The 20,196-nt window shown below is 42.4% G+C and overlaps 2 protein-coding genes across 6 annotated transcripts in view; one reads left to right on the plus strand and one right to left on the minus strand.

Annotated features, from left to right (window-relative positions):
- The window catches only part of LOC122558213, a 55,007-nt gene that overhangs the window by 17,089 nt on the left and 17,722 nt on the right, over positions 1-20,196 (minus strand). For all 5 annotated transcript variants that reach the window (XM_043706571.1, XM_043706543.1, XM_043706560.1 and 2 more), the window contains 4 exons: positions 19,963-20,045; positions 10,607-10,724; positions 10,026-10,162; positions 6,193-6,353 (listed from right to left, as the gene is read on the minus strand). In XM_043706571.1, the coding sequence (XP_043562506.1) occupies positions 6,193-6,353; positions 10,026-10,162; positions 10,607-10,724; positions 19,963-20,045 (499 nt within the window). The remainder of the gene's footprint in view (positions 1-6,192; positions 6,354-10,025; positions 10,163-10,606; positions 10,725-19,962; positions 20,046-20,196) is intronic.
- cenph (centromere protein H) overlaps positions 1-20,196 on the plus strand; it is a 79,197-nt gene that overhangs the window by 12,360 nt on the left and 46,641 nt on the right. The gene's annotated exons all lie outside the window — the stretch shown is intronic.

Below are 20,196 nucleotides of genomic sequence, written 5' to 3' on the forward strand. Positions count from 1 at the left end.
GGCATTTTTGCAGGAGGTAGGGTGGGAAGAGGTGTAATCCAGGTAGCTGTGGGAGTCGGTGGGTTTGTAAAAGATGTCGGTGTCAAGTCGGTCGTCATTAATGGAGACGGAGAGGTCCAGGAAGGGGAGGGAGGTGTCAGAGATGGTCCAGGTAAATTTAAGATCAGGGTGGAAGGTGTTGGTGAAGTTGATGAATTGCTCAACCTCCTCACGGGAGCACGAGGTGGCGCCAATGCAGTCATCAATGTAGCGGAGGAAGAGGTGGGGAGTTGTGCCGGTGTAATTACCGAAGACCGACTGTTCTACATAGCCAACAAAGAGACAGGCATAGCTGGGGCCCATACGGGTGCCCATGGCTACCCCTTTGGTCTGGAGGAAGTGGGAGGATTTGAAGAAGAAATTGTTGCGGGCAAGGACCAGTTCAGCCAAACGAATGAGTGTGTCGATGGAAGGGTACTGATGGGGACGCCAGGAGAGGAAGAAACGGAGGGCTTGGAGGCCCTGATCATGGCGGATGGAGGTATACAGGGATTGGATATCCATGGTGAAGATGAGGTGTTGGGGGCCAGGGAAACAGAAGTGTTGGAGGAGGTGGAGGGCATGGGTGGTGTCTCGAACGTACGTGGGGAGTTCCTGGACTAGGGGTGGATAGGAGTGTCGAGATAGGTAAAAATGAGTTCAGTGGGACAGGAGCATGCTGAGACAATGGGTCGGCCAGGGTGGTCAGGCTCGTGGATCTTGGAAAGGAGGTAGAACCGGGCAGTACGGGGTTCCCGGACTATGAGGATGGAAGCTGTGGGTGGGAGATCTCCTGAGGTGATGAGGTTCTGTATGGGAGATGATGGTTTCGAGTTGGGGTCATGGTCGAGATGGCAGTAGGAAGAGGTGTCCTCAAGTTGATGTTTGGCTTCAGCAGTGTAGAGGTCAGTGCGCCAGACTACCACTGCGCCCCCTTTATCTGCTGGCTTGATTGTGAGGTCAGGATTAGAGCAGAAGGATTGGAGGGCTGCACATTGTGAGGGTGAGAGGTTGGAGTGGGAGAGGGGGGGTAGACTGATTGAGGCGGTTAATGTCCCGGCAGCAGTTGGAAGTGAAGAGGTCGAGGGCGGGTAATAGGCCAGCACGAGGTGTCCAGGTGGATGCAGGGGTCCTCGGAAGGTGGGTGGGAGTCCTGATTGTGAAAGTAAGCTCGGAGGCAGAGGCGGCGGCGGAAGAAGTGTTTGATTTCACGGCGTGTATTAAATTCATTGATGCGTGGACGGAGGGGCATGAAGGCGAGTCCTTTGCTGAGGACTGAACATTCGTCCTCAGTGAGGGGGAGGTCTGGAGGGGTGGTGAAAACTCGACAGGGCTGGGAGCTGGGATCTGGTGTGGGTATGGAGCTGGGACTGGGGGTGAGGTGACAGTGGGATCTTTGGGGGGCATTTCAGCAGAATGCAGGTGAGTGGTGTTGGTGGGCGTTGAAGTGGTGGCAAACACGGCAGTGGGGGGGGGTAGAAGTCACTGAGCGTGTGACATCAGCGATGATGTGAGGGACTGAAGTGATGTCACGTGTGGTGCATGAGGAATTGTGAGGGGCAGAAGTGGCTGTAGGGGCGAAAGTGACATCAATCAGCGTGGGGATGGTGGTTGCATGAGCCACATGGCTAATGGCGTCTGAGCAGTTCCAGAGGAATGTTTGAGGAGCGCTGGTGATGGAGATGGGTAGATAAAAGTTTGTTGTACTTACAGTTTTTGATGTTTGAAATGGAGTTGAAATACTGTTTGTTGAGAGTATGAATTCTTCTGAGGATATAACACAGAAGGGGTCCTTTGCAATTCTAAGACAGTGTGGCTCTCAGGTGAGACAGGGCTGACAGTAGAGAGGTTAGGTGCCAGTGCATTGATGCGAGCGTGGAGTGGAGGATCCTGAAGGAGAACCGTTGCTGGTGTTTTTGAATCTGTAGTATGTACTGTTTGTCCTGTTCGAATCCAAACTCTGCTGGTTTAAAGGTGGTCCGGAGTCAGTATGGGATGAGTTGATTATGGAGGCAGGCACTAAGGAAGCAAATGTGGCTGTAGTAGCGAGTTTGGTTCAGGACATGGTTGAAGAGCTTCAGGGCAGAGGAAATGACCTGGGAGTTGCAGTGGGAGAGGGACTCCCTGAGATTCTTGTAGAGAGAGGAGGAAAACTTCTTCAAGGCAGGCATCCTTGCAAGAGGATTCACAGTAGGGTTAAAATCAACTACGTAAAAACAATGACTGCAGATGCTGGAAACCAGAGTCTAGATTAGAGTGGTGCTGGAAACCACAACAGTTCAGGTGAGAGTCCATCACCCCCCCTACATTTTCCAGAACTGCATATTTGTTTGAAATGGGGTTAGCCACAGAAGACTCCTGTACTACCTGCCTACCCCTCCTGCCTTTCCTGGCATTAACCCATCTACCTGAGTGTATCTGCAGTTTTTCTCCCTTCCTATAACTGCCATCCATCACATCCCCAGCTCCTATAAATTCCTTATTGCCTCTAACTGCTGCTTCAACTGATCCATGCGATATGATAGGATTCACAACCAAAGACACTTCCTGCCGACATAACCATCAGTAACATGAAAATTCTCCCTAAACTCCCACATCCGACAGGAAGAGCATATCACTCTACTCAAGGCCGTCTTTGCTGCCTCACAATGTAAAGACCCAGAAAATAGCACTTATGAAGAAAGATTGAAGGAGCTAGGACTTTTTTTTCATTGGAGCAAAGGAGGATGAGAAGTGACTTGATAGAAGTGTAAAAGATAATGAGAGGCATAGATAGAGTGGATAGCTAGCGACTTTTTCCAATGGCAGAAATGGCTATCACAAGAGAGCATAACATTAAGGTGATTGAAGGAAGATTTAGGGGAGATGTCAGAGGTAGGCTCTTAACAGATTGGTGGGTGCATGAACACACTGACAGCAGCAGTGGTGGGTGTCAGACATTAGGGACATTAAAGCAACTCTTCGATAGGCACATGGATGATAGTAAAACTAAGGATACATAGGTTAGTTAGAGCTTAGAGTTGGAAAAAAGGTCAGCACAACATCAAGGGCTGAAGGGGCTGTACTGTGTTGTACTGTACTATGTTCTAAAATAACTTCACATAAGGTTCAGCCTTAAACATCAATAGTAAAAAGACTTCCTTGTTGAAAATGTAACACCCTAGCAATAAAGACCAAAATTCTACTTGACTTCTTAATTATTTGCTGCACCTGTATGCTAACCTTCTGCATATCATGGACCAGAACATATAGATCATTCTGTGATGCACTTTAAAATACTGGTCTGCCTTTTGATCCTTTCTACCAAATTGCATAAACCCTCATTTCCTACATTAAACTTCATCTACCAAGATTTTGCAGTCACTCAGTTATGCCTCGTCCCCTGGAGATTCCTTATGTCCTCCTACTTAGTTTTGTATCATCAGCAAATTTGAATACATTACACTCTGTCTCCATGACAAGTCATCAATACAGATAGGACCTTGGACTGATCCTTTTGGCCCTCCACTAGTTATGCCCTTCCAACCTAAAAGACTGTTCATACCAAATAGTTTCTGTACATTAACCAATCCTTAATTCATACAAATACATTACTCACAATACCATACCTACTGCATTCTTCTGCATATATTTTATACTTCTCCTTGCTAGATATGATTATTGATCACTTCTTTACTATCTTTACTTTGGTCTCATAACTTTGTTTTTTAGATTTCCTTTGGTTGAAAGCCTCTGCCACCCCCTTAAATAGTTCAAAGCCCCATCTACAATCCTAACTATATAATCTGCAAAAACACTGGTCCGAGCATGGTTCAAATGAAGTCCATCTTAATAGAACAGCACTCTTTCCTTAGCATCAGTGTGAGTACCCATAAGACCACAAGATATAGCAGCAGAATTAGGGCATTTCGTCCATTAAATCTGCTCTGCTATTCCTTCATGACAGATATGTTGCTCAATCTCATTCTCTTGCCTTATTCCTATAACCTTTGGTCCCCTTACTCATCAAGAATCTACCTCTTAATCTGTCTTAAATACACTTTGATTTGTCCTCCATAGTTCTCTGTGGCATTGAGTTCCACGAATTCCAATGGGTTCCATCCCTGGATGAAGAAATTCCTCATTTCAATTCTAAAGGGTTATGTCCTTGGGTTTTAGTGTCTCCTGCTATTGGAAACAACATCTCCACATCCACTCTATCTAGGCCTCTGTATTCAGTAAATTTCAATTAATTCCTTCCCTCTTCCTTGCAAACTCCATCGCATACAGGCCCAGAGTCTTGAACCACTCCTCAAGCCCTTCATACACGGCATCATTCTTGTAAACCTCCTCTGGATCCCCTCCAAAACAATCACCTCCCTCATTAGTTTCAAGGCCCATGGATCAAAACCCATTTCTTCCATACTAATCTTTGAGCCATACATTTACCCCTCTAATCTTACTTAGCCTAGATAAATTTGCTTGTGGCTCAGGTAGTAATCCTGAGATTCCCACCTTTGTGGTTCTGCTTTTGTCACAAGCTGCTCACATTACATCAGGTGTCTTTCTCAGTCCTATGTATGTCCTTGGTACTGATGCAGACCACTCCAGCTGGATCCTTCTCCCACTCCAACAAAACATAGAACACAGAACAGTACAGTATAGGAACAGGCTCTTTGGGTTACTTACAATTAAGTACATTTATATACACAAGTATATGATAACTCTAGGAAGAGCAGGTCCAGTCTATAAGTTGAAGTCACAATCTACTAAGGTGTTAGATATAGGGACTATGGTGGGAATATTATGCGAGTGGTGTTTTAGGTGTTGAACCAGGGTGTGTTTTGGATACTATTTAAAAGCCGATTTGTTTTCGTTTCAATTTATAGAGGAGCTATGTGGGATTATACTTTTACTGCATGTCTAAAGATCTTTGAATTGGTTAAGTAGAAGGTTTTGTTTATTGCATTTTATCTTCATTTCTGTTGTGAATGAACTTCTATATTATTATTAAAACAAACTCTGCAGCATTGTGTGTTATGTTTCAGCAAGAGACCACTTTGTTAAAACCCAAAACAGAATCAAAATATGATCCATTAAGCCAGATTTATATTTGGGATCGGATTTGTCCAGTTACAACTTCAGCAGGACAAAATGTTGAGCCCAGAGTCACTATTCTAAGAAATCACTTTAATGCACCCCAAGTTCCTCTTGCAATTATTAGGATGAAATTTTGAAGCTGTACTATAATGTGCATCTCTGATAAATTTGTGACAGGTTTCTACTTGTTTGAGGAAGACTAACTGCTTACACAGAATGATAATTAATCATTTAAGTAAATACACATTTAATTTTGAATGTTTAAACCTTTGTTCAGGGTACGGCTTCTAAATTGACTTTTAAAATACAAAAATAGTGCTAATAAAACTGGAGTAGTAATCCAGAGGCTGAATAAGATGAAAAATGAAAGTTCCAATTCTGTTAAATTTTAAGAAACTAAATTCAATTTAGAAATAAAATCTGGAAATAAGTAATCTGGTATCAGTAAATTTGACAATAGAACAGACAGATTCCGTAAAAAAAAATCTGATTTTCTAATACCCTCTTAAAACAAAAAGCAAGGAAGGAAAGATGGTTATATGCAACTGAAATCCTACATCAACATGGCTGCTCTTAGGTTGCCTATCAAAGGACAAATGTCTTCTCATGGTAGCTAAGGAATTAGAATATGTCAGCCTTTTCAATGTTGCCTACATCCAAAACTGAATTAAAAACATTAATCCACCAGTTAAATCACACTCTCTTTAATACACCTGTATACATAGTAGTTTCTTTTTGTCCTTGGGATTTAGCAATGCTAGAAAGACAGCTTTTTGTACTCATTCCCAGTTCCACCAAAGGGAATTATTAACCAGTGTGGAACCCAAGTCACAAGTAGGCCAGATCAGGTAGTTTGCGCAGCAGGGTTCCACAACAGCAACAAGATAAATGGATAAATCTTTTTCAGATGTGTTGAATGCGGGAAATCACAAAATCATGTTGAAAATGGCAAGGTGTTGAGGACTGCTTCTAGCAAACAGCACAGATATTACTACCTTGTGTGTGGTTACATGACTTAAGAGTTCCACTTGAGGTGCACAGGGAAAAAAAAAGTTGCAGCTACTCACATAAGACATTAAACAATGGGAAGCTTACCAGGTCTTTATTCTCTTTGGAGTGAGTCGACTTTTCTGAATCATGTTATCCACTAAGTAGTAAAGCAGCACTGTTATTCCAGCAACGTAAAACATGATATAGAGGATGAAGGTTGCATGCACACAACAAAAGGGCACTTCAAACTGTTGTTGAATGTTATCCTGTAGTTTCAACAAATTACACCAAGAAAGAAATTACATTTAATATCAATAACTTTTAAAAAAACAATTTCAAAAGAACAGAGGTAATAACATTGCTGAAGTTCAACTGAAAGACCAGATCTTGAAACATAGTTTGCACAGATTCCCACTCAGGTGGGAAACATTGGCAGCTAGGAAATCATGGAACCTTGGACTGGAAGCAACTGATATGCTGTTTCATTCTTAGAAAACCTGGCATTTCTAAGATACTGGAGCAATCTATGTCCATAAGTAGCAAGACCCTGGCAGTATCCAAGTTTGAGCTAATAAGTGGCAAGTAACAGTCATGGCACAGGCAATGACCACTTCCAACAAGAGAGAATACAACCAACTCCCCATAACATTCAACAGTATTACCATTGCTGAATCCTGCACTATAAACATTCTGGGATTACCAGTGATCAGAAATGAAATGCAAACAGCCTTACAAATACTGTTATGGGTCATCATTTCAGAAAACAAATCAGCATAAGTTTGCTGAAGTTTATTCAACTTAGAACTGTACAAATGTACAATATTCAAGTTAATCATGAATTTTGAGCCAAAGTGTACAAAATATTCTACTTGTGCTCATATTTTCCCATACAGCCAGTTAGAAACATGCACGTTTGAGGGAATTGAGACTAGATCAAGTCAAAACTATAAAAACAGACATGTTTATGCAGTATTTTGCAGTAACATACCAAGCTACTCCCAAGTTAATAACTGTCAATATTTAAAAAAAAACACAACTTAACCCAACCATGTGTTAAAATTTGGAAGCTGCTCATCATATTTTCCTAGATTTTTTTCGAAAAAGTCTGTTCAAAGTTTAAGTATGAATCACAGTTTCTTTTCCCTCTTAAATTTAAGACTCCCACATATCAGAAGGCAGTCTAGTTCCAGCTCAGCAAACGTGTTAATCTCTAATAGTATTCTGGATCAAGTCATTTTTATTCATTTCTTACCCCCTCACCCATTAGAGATTTGAAGATGGCTTTTCCTTCATTAGGGACAGATGACTGGTGGGATTTAACCTGAGGATCACCACACTTCAGGCGAGCGGAAAGATTGAGAAGGATAGTCCTTCATGATAACCTCAGCCAGTGTAGGAACTGAACCCATGCTATTAGCATCAGTCTGTATCACAAACCAGCCATTCAGCCAACTGAGCTAAGCAATCCTATGTTATTAATATATCAATACATATATAATATACTTATGCAGTATTTTGTACCAGTATGTGAAGCTGCTTCCCAGTTATCTACATAATTGTGTATTGAGAGGACAACATGACTCCAAACCTCCTTAGAGTCTGGTTTAAGCAGAGGAAATAATCAAATCCAAGACGTGACAGTGATAGCCCGGAATAGCAAGGCAATATGTGATGAAGTGCTGCGTCAGTGAAATTTAAGTCAACATAAATAAAGGGAAAATCTTGCAACTAGTTGGATTCATGCTCAGGTAATGCTCCAAAAGCTTATCATTTCAAATAAACCTGCTGGATGATAAAATCAGTCACATGACACCAGGTTGTCAACACCAGCACTTCCACATCATGGACATTCAATGAGATCATGGCTGACTTGTGGCCTATTTCCAATTACCTGCCTTTGGCCATATCTTTTGCGATACACACAAAAAAAATTCTCAGATTTAAAACTCTAACAACTGATCTAGCATCAACTGCCATTTGTGGAAGAGAGTTCCAAACCTGTACTACCTTCTGTTTAAAAATGCTCCCTATGATCTCTCCAGAACGGTCTAGCTTCAATTCTCAGACTGTGGTCCCCTAGTTCTAGAATCTCCAATAAGTGGAAAGAGTTGATGTTTATCTACCCTGACTTTTCCTGTTAATATCTTGAAGATTTGATCAGACTACCCCTTAACCTTCTAAATTATACAGAAAAACAGACCTAATTTGTATAATCTCTCTTTATAACTTAATCCTTCACATCCAGGTATCATTCTTGCAGACCTATGTTGTACACCCTCCAAGGACGATATATCCTTGCTAAGGTGTGGTGCCTATGTCTGCTCACAGTATTCCAAGTAGAGACAGAAGTGCAGTTGTTATTTGCTGATGATTTGCCCAGTATTCATTTCCAGTTACACCTGCTCAGATAATGAAACAAGAGAATTCAGACCTAGGCTGATAGATGACAAATAATGGTGACAATGGTCATTGCCGGACATTGGCATGCTGCAAATAAGAGAGAATCTAATCACCGACTGCACTCATATCCCATCTTGACAATCAACTGATTAAAACCACCAAGGTTCCCATCACCCCCATCTTGGGCTTACCATGGATTAGAAAGTTGACTAAATATGAATATTCTGGTCAGACTCCAGGTATTCTACAGAAAAAGATACACCTCCTGGCTCAGCATAAATCAGCAGTCTGATGGTTTCCACTTGCCTGAATGAATGTAGCTCTAGCAACAGGTCAAGAAGCTAGACACCATCCAGGATAAAGCAGCCTACATGCTTCATACCACATCCACAATCTTTAACATTCACTCTCTCCAAATGAGAGTGCTGCATTGTGGGTAATATACAAACTACACTGACAACTCTAAATCTCTTTTGATCGTGCCTTCTAAACTCACATTGTCCACTCCGAGAAGGATAAGGATAGCAGGGAATATAGCAGTAGCTGAGAATTCCTTTCCAAGTCTCTCACCATCTTGAAGTGGCAAAAATAATTTTGCTTCTTTTATTGTGAACTCCTTACCTAGCATTATTAGACTGCTGTATTTTAAGATACAGCTTCTGAAGGGAAAACTGGGGATGGTAGTAAATAGTCTTTGCCAGTGAGGCCCACAAACTGTAAATAAATAATAAAGCCATCCCCCAAAATAAACCCCACTTAATCCATGGTTTTACAATTCCAATTTTTAAAATGATTCCTCTTAAAACCTTTTTGAACACATGCCAATTTGTAGGATTAGTATTTTGCACAAAAACTTTTGGACAAATAAGTTCAACTGCACCATTTTCTTTTAAGCTGCATTTTCTGGCACTTCATTTGGTTGCAGTTCTGATCGTGTCAGCAGATGGCATGAGAATATTCCACTAGTACAGTTACTTAAACTCTTGGATAATACTCAAAACTTTAAATGGAATATGTTATGTCTGGAATATGCAGAGCACTGTCAGCCATCTAACTCAGCTTCAACAAGCGACATAACTATTATTAAGGTAGTTGTTGTTGTAGCTTAAAGCAAGGAGCCAAATCGTGCACAGCAATGTCCTGCAGCCATGAGTTAAACGATCAATGATCTGTTTTGAAAGATGGTGGCTGAGGGAGAAATATTGTTCGTGGCAGGAGAACACTGTTGTTCTTTTTCAAATCGTGCAATGAGATCATTCATATCCATCTGAGACAGAGGGGTTTAATGCGTCAACCAAATGATTATATATCCCATCAGTACTCCACATAAGTCCTAGTCTACTTTACAAATCAGGTCTCTGGAGTAGGGCTTAGATGCAAGTAAGTGGGCCATCATTAGGCTACCTTAAATTAATGGTTAAATAGGGGAGCAACATAGGTTTCATGATAATAGCGAAGCAATGGCATTTTGTAGTTTATGTAGGTTGGTCAGGAAAGTATCAGCCAATTCTAGCTTTGATGCTCCAACTGTTCATTACCAGTAGTTTCCAGAAATCCTTGTGCCACCTTATGAGCGATTGGTTGAGTGCTACTTCTGAGCTCCTTGCAATAGGGTGTTGCCCATGGAATGTCCTGACTCTCCCACTGTAGTAATTTAAGTGTAACAGTAATGGGCCTAAAAAAAAAAACAAATAGAAGTTATTAATTAGCACTGCCACAGTGATTTGCTGTATCTACTAAAGCTACAGAATAATGAGATTCAAGATTACATTGCTCAGGTGGCATAAAACTTCATGGGAGACGGAACTCAGAGGATCAGAGACTCAAATGCAAAAAAGTTTCAAGCCATCAAGTTTTCTCCTGCCAGATCAATCTATGATAAGCAGAGTGCAAAAATTTAAATCCTCATTAAACATTTCAATCTGAGGAAACAATGTAAATTCTAGATATTAAAATAAAATGTTCGGTCCTTCAACATTCACAACTGAGGAAATATATTTTGGAAAGAAACACTTCAGCAAAATCTCCTCTGCTGCACACAGCTTCGTTTTACAGTCAAACCTATGAAGAATAATTTAAATAAGGCTTTAGCTTTTCTGTTGCTAAATGGAGCACATACCATGCAAGTATTCAAACAAGGTGACGACAGCAAAAATTAGGAGCAAAGATGATATAGTGAGAACAAGTACTTCTCTTTTAGTAAGTCGCATATCATCCATGTCTGGCCATAGGCTGACCTGCAAATATAGAAATTGGATCATCAGATGTTAAATTTAAAGAAAGGTCTTGTACTTATTGGTTAGCTTTATTTTTAAAAAAATATAACAATTCTTTTTGCTAATCAAAATGATGTTCTTCAATATTGGGAAAGGAAACATTGTGGTTAAAGTATAGCAGAGCTAGATGCAGACTAAAATTCTTTCTACACTGCATCATTATATCTTGATGTAGACTTTTATATAAATTCTACATACCATTGTATAAATGATGTGGATTTGAACCTGGGAGGGTTGATCAATAAGTTCACAGATGATACGATATTGGTGGGGTGGTAAATAGTGAAGACAATATTAGATTACAAAAGGACATAGGCCTATCTGACCAACCTATCAGTGACAAGTGGTATTTAATCTGGAAAAAAAGACAGGTGATGCTCTTGGGCAGGACATACAATACAAGGGAATACCTGATGAACGTCGGATCCTGGGAAGCACGGAGGATCAGAAGGACCTTGGGTGTGCATGTTCATTGGTCCCTTAAGGTAGTGTGGCAGGTAGATAAAGGGGTTAAGGTGGCATAAGATACTTGCCTTTATCAGCCAAGGCAAACAATTTAAGAGGAGGGACCCTATGCTGGAACTATACAAAATGTTAGGAAGGCCACCAATAGAGTAGTGTGTGGAGTTCTGAAATCCACATTATAGGAGGGATGTAATGAAAATGAATTAGGTGCAGAGGAAATTTACCAGAATGTCACCTGGGGTGGAGTATTTTAATTATGAAATGTGATTGGAGAGACTGGAGGTGTTTTCTTTGGAAACAAAACAGGAGACTATGAAATTATGAGGGATATAGACAGGATAGACTGGAAGAAACGTTTCCTGTTGGTGGAGAGATAAATGACAAGGGAGAATAGATTTAAAGGGCAGGAGGTTTGGAGTGGGTGTAAAGAAAAAAAAGGTTTCGGTCAGAGGGTGGTGGGAATTTGGAACTCTCTGCCTGTAAAGTTGGAGGAGGCAGGAACACTCATAACATTTAAGTATTCAGATATACACTTGTGATGCCAAGGCATACAAAGCTATGGGTCAAGTGTTAGTAATTTGGAATTAAAATACTTAGCTAGTTGTTTTTGACCAGCATATAGACTCAACAGGCCAGTGGGCCTTTTTCTGTGCTGTAAAGCTCTGACACAACCAAAAGGGGTCATAACAGAAAACGCGAAGGATTTTCCTCTCCTCGGAAAAGCTAGAACTGGGGCCGCTTTTATAAAGTGAATCAACAGAGACAAGGAGAATATTTGATGTTTTTATAGTTTTCACTCTGAATCCACTTAGGAAACTCCTTATCAGATGAGAGAGGAGAAAGAATGACAAAGGCATGAAGTATTTACAGACTGCCACTTTGAAGTGCAACACTAAGGACTTGAAATACAAAAGCTTACAGTTCCCTCAATGTAAACTGCTTCAAATACAAGACCAGTCCTTTAATAACAGTAGAATGTGTTATTTCATAACAAGTAGTTGAAAAGAAACAAGAGTGGAGATTAGAAAACAAAGCTGTTTGTTTCAAAATCAAACATTCTTTAACTGAAAAAGATACAACTTCCATAACCATTACACTTTTACTACTGGTTATGGGACACAGCTCATGAGATTATGGAATGCCTTGGTTAAAGCAATGATGTGACACCAGCATATGTTCAAGATGATGTTGTGACCCGAAGGGAGTGATAATAATATAAGAAATGCATTGTTACAGTTTGCAGTCATGTTACATCCACACATACTCCCCTTCCGCGCAAAGAATAGAATGATAAAGAAGTTACATCCCCCCGAGATTGAAAATTATATACAATGCCATCCTTTAATTCATTCTCCCATCATGTTACACAGTTTACACAAGTCCTTACCTACCCAATTTACTCACTCATTAAACTCAGCTGTGAGTGAGTTAATTATACAATTAATGCTCATTTCATAATTAAGGCATTTTGACTCACTAACAGTTAAAATCTGCACTTACTCAATGAGTAATAAATGTTAAAAACATTACACAAAGGGATAAAAATTCATTATGCAGCCCGGCTGAGGAATCCTGGCCGGCGAACTGGCAGGAGCTGGAGGCCAAAGTCTCGGTTCGCCTAGGCCGCTGGACAGGACTGCTCTGAGTGCCATCTTACAGGAGTCGAGTGCTGGTCATAAACCAGCTGGTGGCTGCCATGCTGTGGTACCAGTTGGTCACTTTGGTCCCTCCTCCTGGCTTTGTCGCTGACATCCAGAGAACGTTGGTCGACTTCTTTTTAGATTAGATTACATTAGATTACATTACAGTGTGGAAACAGGCCCTTCGACCCAACAAGTCCACACCGACCCGCCGAAGCGAAACCCACCCATACCCCTACATTTACCCCTTACCTAACACTACGGGCAATTTAGCATGGCCAATTCACCTGACCCTGCACATCTTTTGGACTGTGGGAGGAAACCGGAGCACCCGGAGGAAACCCACGCAAAAAGATGCACTAGGTCGCTGCGCAGGTTCTGAGTCTCCCTATTGAGGAGGGCGGTCAGTCGCTGGTGTGCGTCCGCACCCAGGTCACGACATTCCGCCTTCAGACCTTGCAGCGATACCTTTACGTTGAACTTCCTCCTAAGTGGTGCACCCTGGTGACATATTTTTTCCGCCAAGTGCGTAACCTCAACTACGACACGCAGCTCCTGTTCGTCAACCGTGACGGTTTGGAGGTTGCCCTCAAGACGCTGCCTGTCTTTTACCAGGACCTGATCACTGTCTGGAACATGGTCGAATCGCGTCGCACCTACCCTCCGGCAGGAATAGCGGCTGTCGTCAGGGAGCCGTTGCTCAGGAATCCGCACTTCCATACTCGCGGGTTCGAGTGGCTGTCAGAGGGGAGGGCCGTGGCCGGGAGGGTGACCAGGGTCGGGGATGTGCTGGGTGCCGGGGACCTGGGCTGGATACTGCCGCAGAACATAGCGAGCAGGGCAGCAGTAGACATCCAGTACGTGGCCACCGCCATCCTACGCCTTAAAATGGCGGTGCTCGGACCCGACGTAGTGCACCAGTTGGAGGATGCTCAGGTGTGCGGTGGGATCCCGTCCACGCTCACCCAGCTCGGACGGAATTTCACATTGGCCCCAAGGTCCCGTACTTCCTGAGGGAGCCTGTGCCCCACAACCTGAGCCGCCTCCAGAATTTTAATTTTGTCCCTTTTAAGGATGTAAAAAGGCGGGCCATGTATTGACTGCTGCTGCACACCGTCCACCTCTTCTGCCTCATCCACCATCCGGGTGCGTGCCCATTTGCCACTGGGCGGTGGGGATCCCCAGTGGAGGGCTCTCTACGCGGGAGTCCTCCCCCTTTCTCACGGGGAACTGGAGTGGTGGGTGCTGCACGCAGCGGTCCCCTGCAACCGCAGATTGCGGTGGTTCACGGACTCCCAGCCCAACTGCTTGTTCTGTGGCGCTGTGGAGTCCGTGGACCATGTGTATATTGGGTGTGGGCATTTGCACTCCCTTTTTGATTTTCTTAAAAACAACCTCCTCTGCTTTTGGTTGCACTTCAGTCCCACGCTGATGATCTTCGGGCACCCGGTACGGAGGAGAGGGGGCGGGTCTGAAGACCTCCTCCTGGGTCTGCCCCTGGACCTGGCCAAAAACATGTCCAAGCAGCGGGCCGTGGAGGGGGTCGTTAGGGCCGACTGCCTGCCCCTCTTCCGCGGTTACGTTAGAGCCCGGGTGTCCTTGGAGAAGGAGCACGCGTTGTCCACCAACACCCTGGAGTTGTTCAGGGAGAGGTGGGCGCCGCAGGGAGTGGAGTGCATTCCAACTCTATTTTGATTTAGTCCCTGCCCTCCCTTCACTTTGATCACATAGCATTGCCTTTTGTGAAGGGCACTGCTTGTCACTGGCCACTCGGATGTTTCCTTTCTTCCTGGTGGTGGAAATTGAATAAAGATTCGTACACCCTATGTCTTTCACTGTGTCTCACACCTGCACACACACACCATGGGTGTTAGTGAAAGAATAAGCACTACCGCAGTTAGGCGGTAGTGTGGGGGGGTTTAAAGAAAAAGAAAAAAAAAAAAGAGGAAAAAAGAAAAAAAAATTCATTACAGAATTTTTCCAAGGATGGTAAAAGTTTCAGTTAATCCTTCAGAATAAAGAGCTGTAAATTCAATATTTGTATTTCACAGCTATAGTTCTTTTACTAATTAGTGTTTTTTTAAATTTTGTGTCATGTGTAGGTAAGACCAGGTAAGGATGGCAGATTTCCTTCCCTAAAGGACACTTTTAAATTTTACTATCTACCATGGCAGGTTTCAAACTGGGGTCCCCAGAACATTTCCTGGGTTTCTGGATTAACAGTCCATCGCCTGGTGTTAATAGAATTTTGACTGAAGTACTTACTTTTTGAAATTTTAATGTCAATTTAGATAGAGGTGGATGAATGAAGTCATAGAAAACATGAGCATCCTAGGAAGCCAGGTCCAACCACTGACTCCCACATTAAGCCCTGGTATATTTAGCTGTGTATAAACACCCATAGGCAGGTTGTCTATTTCAGTGTTAAATACTCAGCTACAATCACACAGTTTTTGTAGTTAACTATGGTTCTGCCTTCTCTGACAAGCTTGAACAAATGCAAAATGAGAGGCAGTGATCAAGAGGCTGAAGTCAGGATAACCACATGAAATCAAATGTGATAGCTCATAGCTGCTTTTTCATCTGCTCATGTGAAAAGTTCGTTGGAAGGTTACTTTAATAACGTGGAGATTTACATGTCTGAGGAGGGCTTTGGAGCTCTGATGGATTACATCAGCACGAGTACTGCTTATAATTAAACAAAATCGCAAATGCTGGAGATCCAAAACAAGAACAAAGTGCTAGAGAAACTCCGTAGGTGTGGCAGCATCCGTGGAGAGAAAAACAGAGTTAATGTTGAGTCCACTGAGGGTCAGTAGACTCGAATCAAGTGCTTTTCTCTCCAGGTGCTGCCAGATCTGCCAAATTTCTCAACTAACTATCTAGTTTTGTTTGTAGCTTGTGTCTTAGTTAGACCTCATGAGAATTAAGGTGACCTGCACACAAAACAGCAAGTAACATACATGACAGACAATGACCATCATCAATAAGAGACACACTAATCACCACCCCTTGACATTCAATGGTATTACCATCACTGAAGCCCCCACTGTCAACATCCTTGGGATTACCATTGATCAGAAACTCAACTGGATTCACACTTAAACACAGTGACTTCAAGAGCAGGTCAGAGACGAGGGATATTGTGGTAGTAACACCTCCCAACACCCCAAAAAGCATAAGCACCATTTACAAGGCACAAGTCAGGAGTATGATGGAATACTCCCCATTTGCCTGGATGGGTGCAGCTCCGACAACACAAGAAGCTTGACACCATCCAGGACAAAGCTACCCACTAGATTGGCACCACATCTACAAACATTCAATCCCTCCACTACCAGCGCTCAGTAGCAGCAGTGTGTACTACCTACAAGATGCACTCCAAAAATTCACCAAAGATCCTTAGACAGCACTTTCCAAACTCACGACCACTTCCATCTAGAATGACAAGGGCAGCAGGTACTTGGGAACACCATCACCTATAAGTTCCCCTCCAAGGCACTCATCACCTTGATTGGAAAGAAACTACCGTTCCTTCACAGTTGTTGAGTCAAAATCCTGGAATTCCCTCCCTACTGGCATCGTGGTCAACCCACAGCGAGTGGACTGCAGTTATTCAAAAAGGCAGCTCACCACCACCTTCGCAAGTGCAAATAGGGATGCTGGGACTTCGGCTATCAATACTGGCCAGCCAGCGATGCCCAAGTCCCACTTATGAATAAAAAAAATGACACACAAGTGCAAGTTGAAGGCATACAATCTAACCATCATTTTTTGGCATTCATGAACCCTTCACGATCAATTTCCTGGCTAGAAGAGCAAGTCAGATGCTTAAAATTGAGGTATATCCCTTACCTGCTGAATCCCCAAAGCCTGTTGTCTACATGGCAAAATTCAGGAACTTTATGAAATACTTCCAGTTGGTTTAGAATAGTCAGCTCCTACAACACAAAATTCTCAACACCATCCAGGACAAAGCAATCCACATGATCTGCATTGTATCCACCTTTGATGTAAAGTGACAAAGCTATTGCATAAAAGATGCAATGCAGCAACTCACCAAAACTCATTGGACAGCTCTTTGCAAACCCCCAACATTTAGCACCTTGACTGGGGAAGGGGGAGGCATGACACATAGGAATATCAGCATCTGCAATTTTCAAAGTGGAGACTATCTTAACCTAGAACTACATTGCTGTGACACTGAAGGAACAACAAAGTCCTGGGACTCCGCTCCTCATACACTGTGGGTAATAGACCATACTAACTGCAACAGTTCAAGGTGATAGTTCTACGTCAACTTGAGGTCATCAGAGATGGCCTGATGCTGCCATTCTGATTATCATCCACATCCTATGTAAAAGAATTTTGAAAGAATAGCCTGTGTTCACAGATCTGTAAGTTCAAAAGGAGAAAAGGGATCAGTTGGAGATCATTTAAGCAGTGGATAAACCTTCCTTGCATTTAGAAATCAGTGTCTTAACGCACTTTACTACGTTAAAAAAAGGTGAGCCATGGTTGCAAGTGTTTGTAACCTACACATTACACGGTTGTCTCAATGTCCTCTTTGCAGTGGTTTAGAAAGCTGTTGATTGCTGAAAAAGGCATACTTCCACCACGCCAGGATAAGTGGCATGGGTAGTCGTCATAACTGGTCAGCTGTTATGGATTAAGCCAGACCACTCAAAAACAAACATTCTTAAGCAGGTAGCTCAGACCATAACTTTGCAATTTGTTTTGGTAAGTGTACAGTGAAAATTAGCCAGATTAAGTTAGCTAGGTTGAGTACTAGATTTTAAAAACTGAAAAATTTATTCACAAAATTACACAATAAAACAAAGAACAGAATAAAGAACCCTGACAGAACTCAGTCTATTCAAATAAGACTTAATTACGCTGTTCCAAATATACACAACAGTCCCAAGAAGCAGACTCCCTTACAAAACCAGTATAAATGGAACACATGATTATAGCTTGGAGTTGAAGGGTGAGAGAGCGCGCGAGGCAGAGCGCGCGAGGCAGAGCGCGCGAGGCAGAGCGCGCGAGGCAGAGCGCGCGAGCGAGAGAGCGAGCGCACGTTTCCACATAGCTCCCTGTTGAACTTCTCACCTGTTCAAGACTGAACTAAAACTGCTCAGCTAGAGCTGACCACTACCTTTTCATTATACAGGTCACTTATAAATCAACTATCCAGAACTAATGTTTTAAATAATTTAAGGGGAATAAATCACAAATAATTTTGGTCAGTTTGATTCACTATACTTGATAACAAGAAATGGGTCAAGGCACTGGTTACTGTCAAGTCTTTGGGTCCTACATTACACCAGCAATAGCATGGAGGTCTTGTGCTCCAGAATTTGCAGTGTCAATGACCAAAATGTTCCAGTACAACTTCAACAGCGGTATTGATCTGGCAATATGGAAAATTACTCAGTTGTCAAGTAAACAAAAATCAAAAAACAGAACAAATAAATCTATTGAATTACTATCACATCAGCCGAAGCTTAATCAACAATAAAATAATGGAAGGGGTTAATGTCATCAAACAGAACTTAATCAGTGATGCTCAATTTGGATGTCACCAGGGCCAGCCTAGTTTTCATTACAGCCTTGGTTCAAACATACACTAACAGTTGAATTCCTGAGGTGAAGGGAGAGTGACTGTCCTTGACATCAAGATTGCATTTCATCAAGTGTGACATCAAGGAGCCCCAGCAAAAGTACAGGTCATAGGAATTGGGGGAGACTCGATCAAAAAGTAAAGCAAAATACTCCAGATGTTGGAAATCTCAAACAAACAGAAAATTGTACAGAAACCAGACTCTGCTTCAGAAATTATATTTGACTCAAAACATCAACTCTGTTCCTCTCCTGACAGATGGTGCCAGGCCTGAGTTTCTCCACCATCTTGTGTGTGTTTTCTGGAAATTCTCCACTGGTTGAAGTCATACCTAATGCAAAGAAAAATTGTTGTGTTGGTGGAGGTCAGTCATCCAACTCAGGTTTCTCAGGGTAATGTCTTTGACCCAACTGTTGTCAATTGTTTCATCAGTGACTATCATAAAAATGGGAAGTGGGGATGTTCACTTATGAGTGCACAAAGTTTGATGCCCTGTGTAAACCCTCAGATATTGAAGCAGTTCATCCGAAATGCAGCAAGATGAGTCAATACCAAGATTTGAGCTGAAAGGTAGCAAATAACTGGTGTCACACAAGTGTGAAACAAGACAGAAGCTAACCATCATCCATTTACATTCTAATGGCATTACCATCAACAAATCCCTGACTAACACCATCCCAGAGATTACCATTGACCAGAAACTGAATTCTGGGCCTGTTCCTTTGATGCTGCCTGACCTGCTGAGTTTTTCCAGCAACACATTTTTAAGTTCTGGTCTCCAGCATCTGCAGTCCTCACTTTCTTCCAGAAACTGCATTGGACTCACTATATAAACAGTGGCTACAAAAGCAGGTCAAAGGCTAGGAATATTGAGGGGAATAACTCACCTCCTGACTCCCCAAAACCTGTCCACCTATAAGGCACAAGTCAGCAGTGTGATGGAATACTCCTCACTTGCCTGCATGAGTGCAGCTCCAACATCACTCAAGCAGTTTGAAATCACCCAGGACAAAGCAGCCCACTTCATGGACAGCTATTCTACAAATATCACTCTCTCCATTAGCGAGGCTCAGTAGCACCAGTGCTTAGCATCCAGGAAATGCACTTTAAAAAAAAATCACTTCGGCTCCATAGCATGCTCCAATTCCATAACCACTTCCATCTTGAAGGACGAGCGCAGAAAATATATGTTTGAACATCACCAGTTACAAGTTCCTCTCCAAGCCATTCACCATCCTGATTTAGATTTATGATCGCTGTTACTTCACGGTCACTGGGTCAAATTTTATTTTGACAAGAGTAAGATCTTAATATGAATGCACCCTTTATCCACTCTTGTAACACCATGACACAAAAAAGTAAATGCAACAAAGTTTGCATAGATTCCTCATTAACAAGTACACTGTGTTTTCAGCAAAGGTTAGGATGTTATCTAACACAAGAAAAAGCATTCAATGTAGAGATCAATACTTACACCACCTCCTACAGGAATCTTGTCCAATGAGGATTTTGCCTTCAGATGTTTTTCCTGTAAAATCTTTTGTTTCTGTTGAAGACCTGGTTCATTAAGTGTGCAAGTATAAATTAAAAAGCTTACAATTTTTTACTACACATGCTTAATTCCAAACATATATACATTGATGTTCTTAAAAAGAGGGGAGGGGGAGGAGGAGGAAGGGGGAGGGGGAGGCAAGAGGGGAGAGGGGGG

This window comes from Chiloscyllium plagiosum, chromosome 2, assembly GCF_004010195.1.
Source record: "Chiloscyllium plagiosum isolate BGI_BamShark_2017 chromosome 2, ASM401019v2, whole genome shotgun sequence".
Classification (NCBI taxonomy): Eukaryota; Metazoa; Chordata; class Chondrichthyes; order Orectolobiformes; family Hemiscylliidae; genus Chiloscyllium; species Chiloscyllium plagiosum.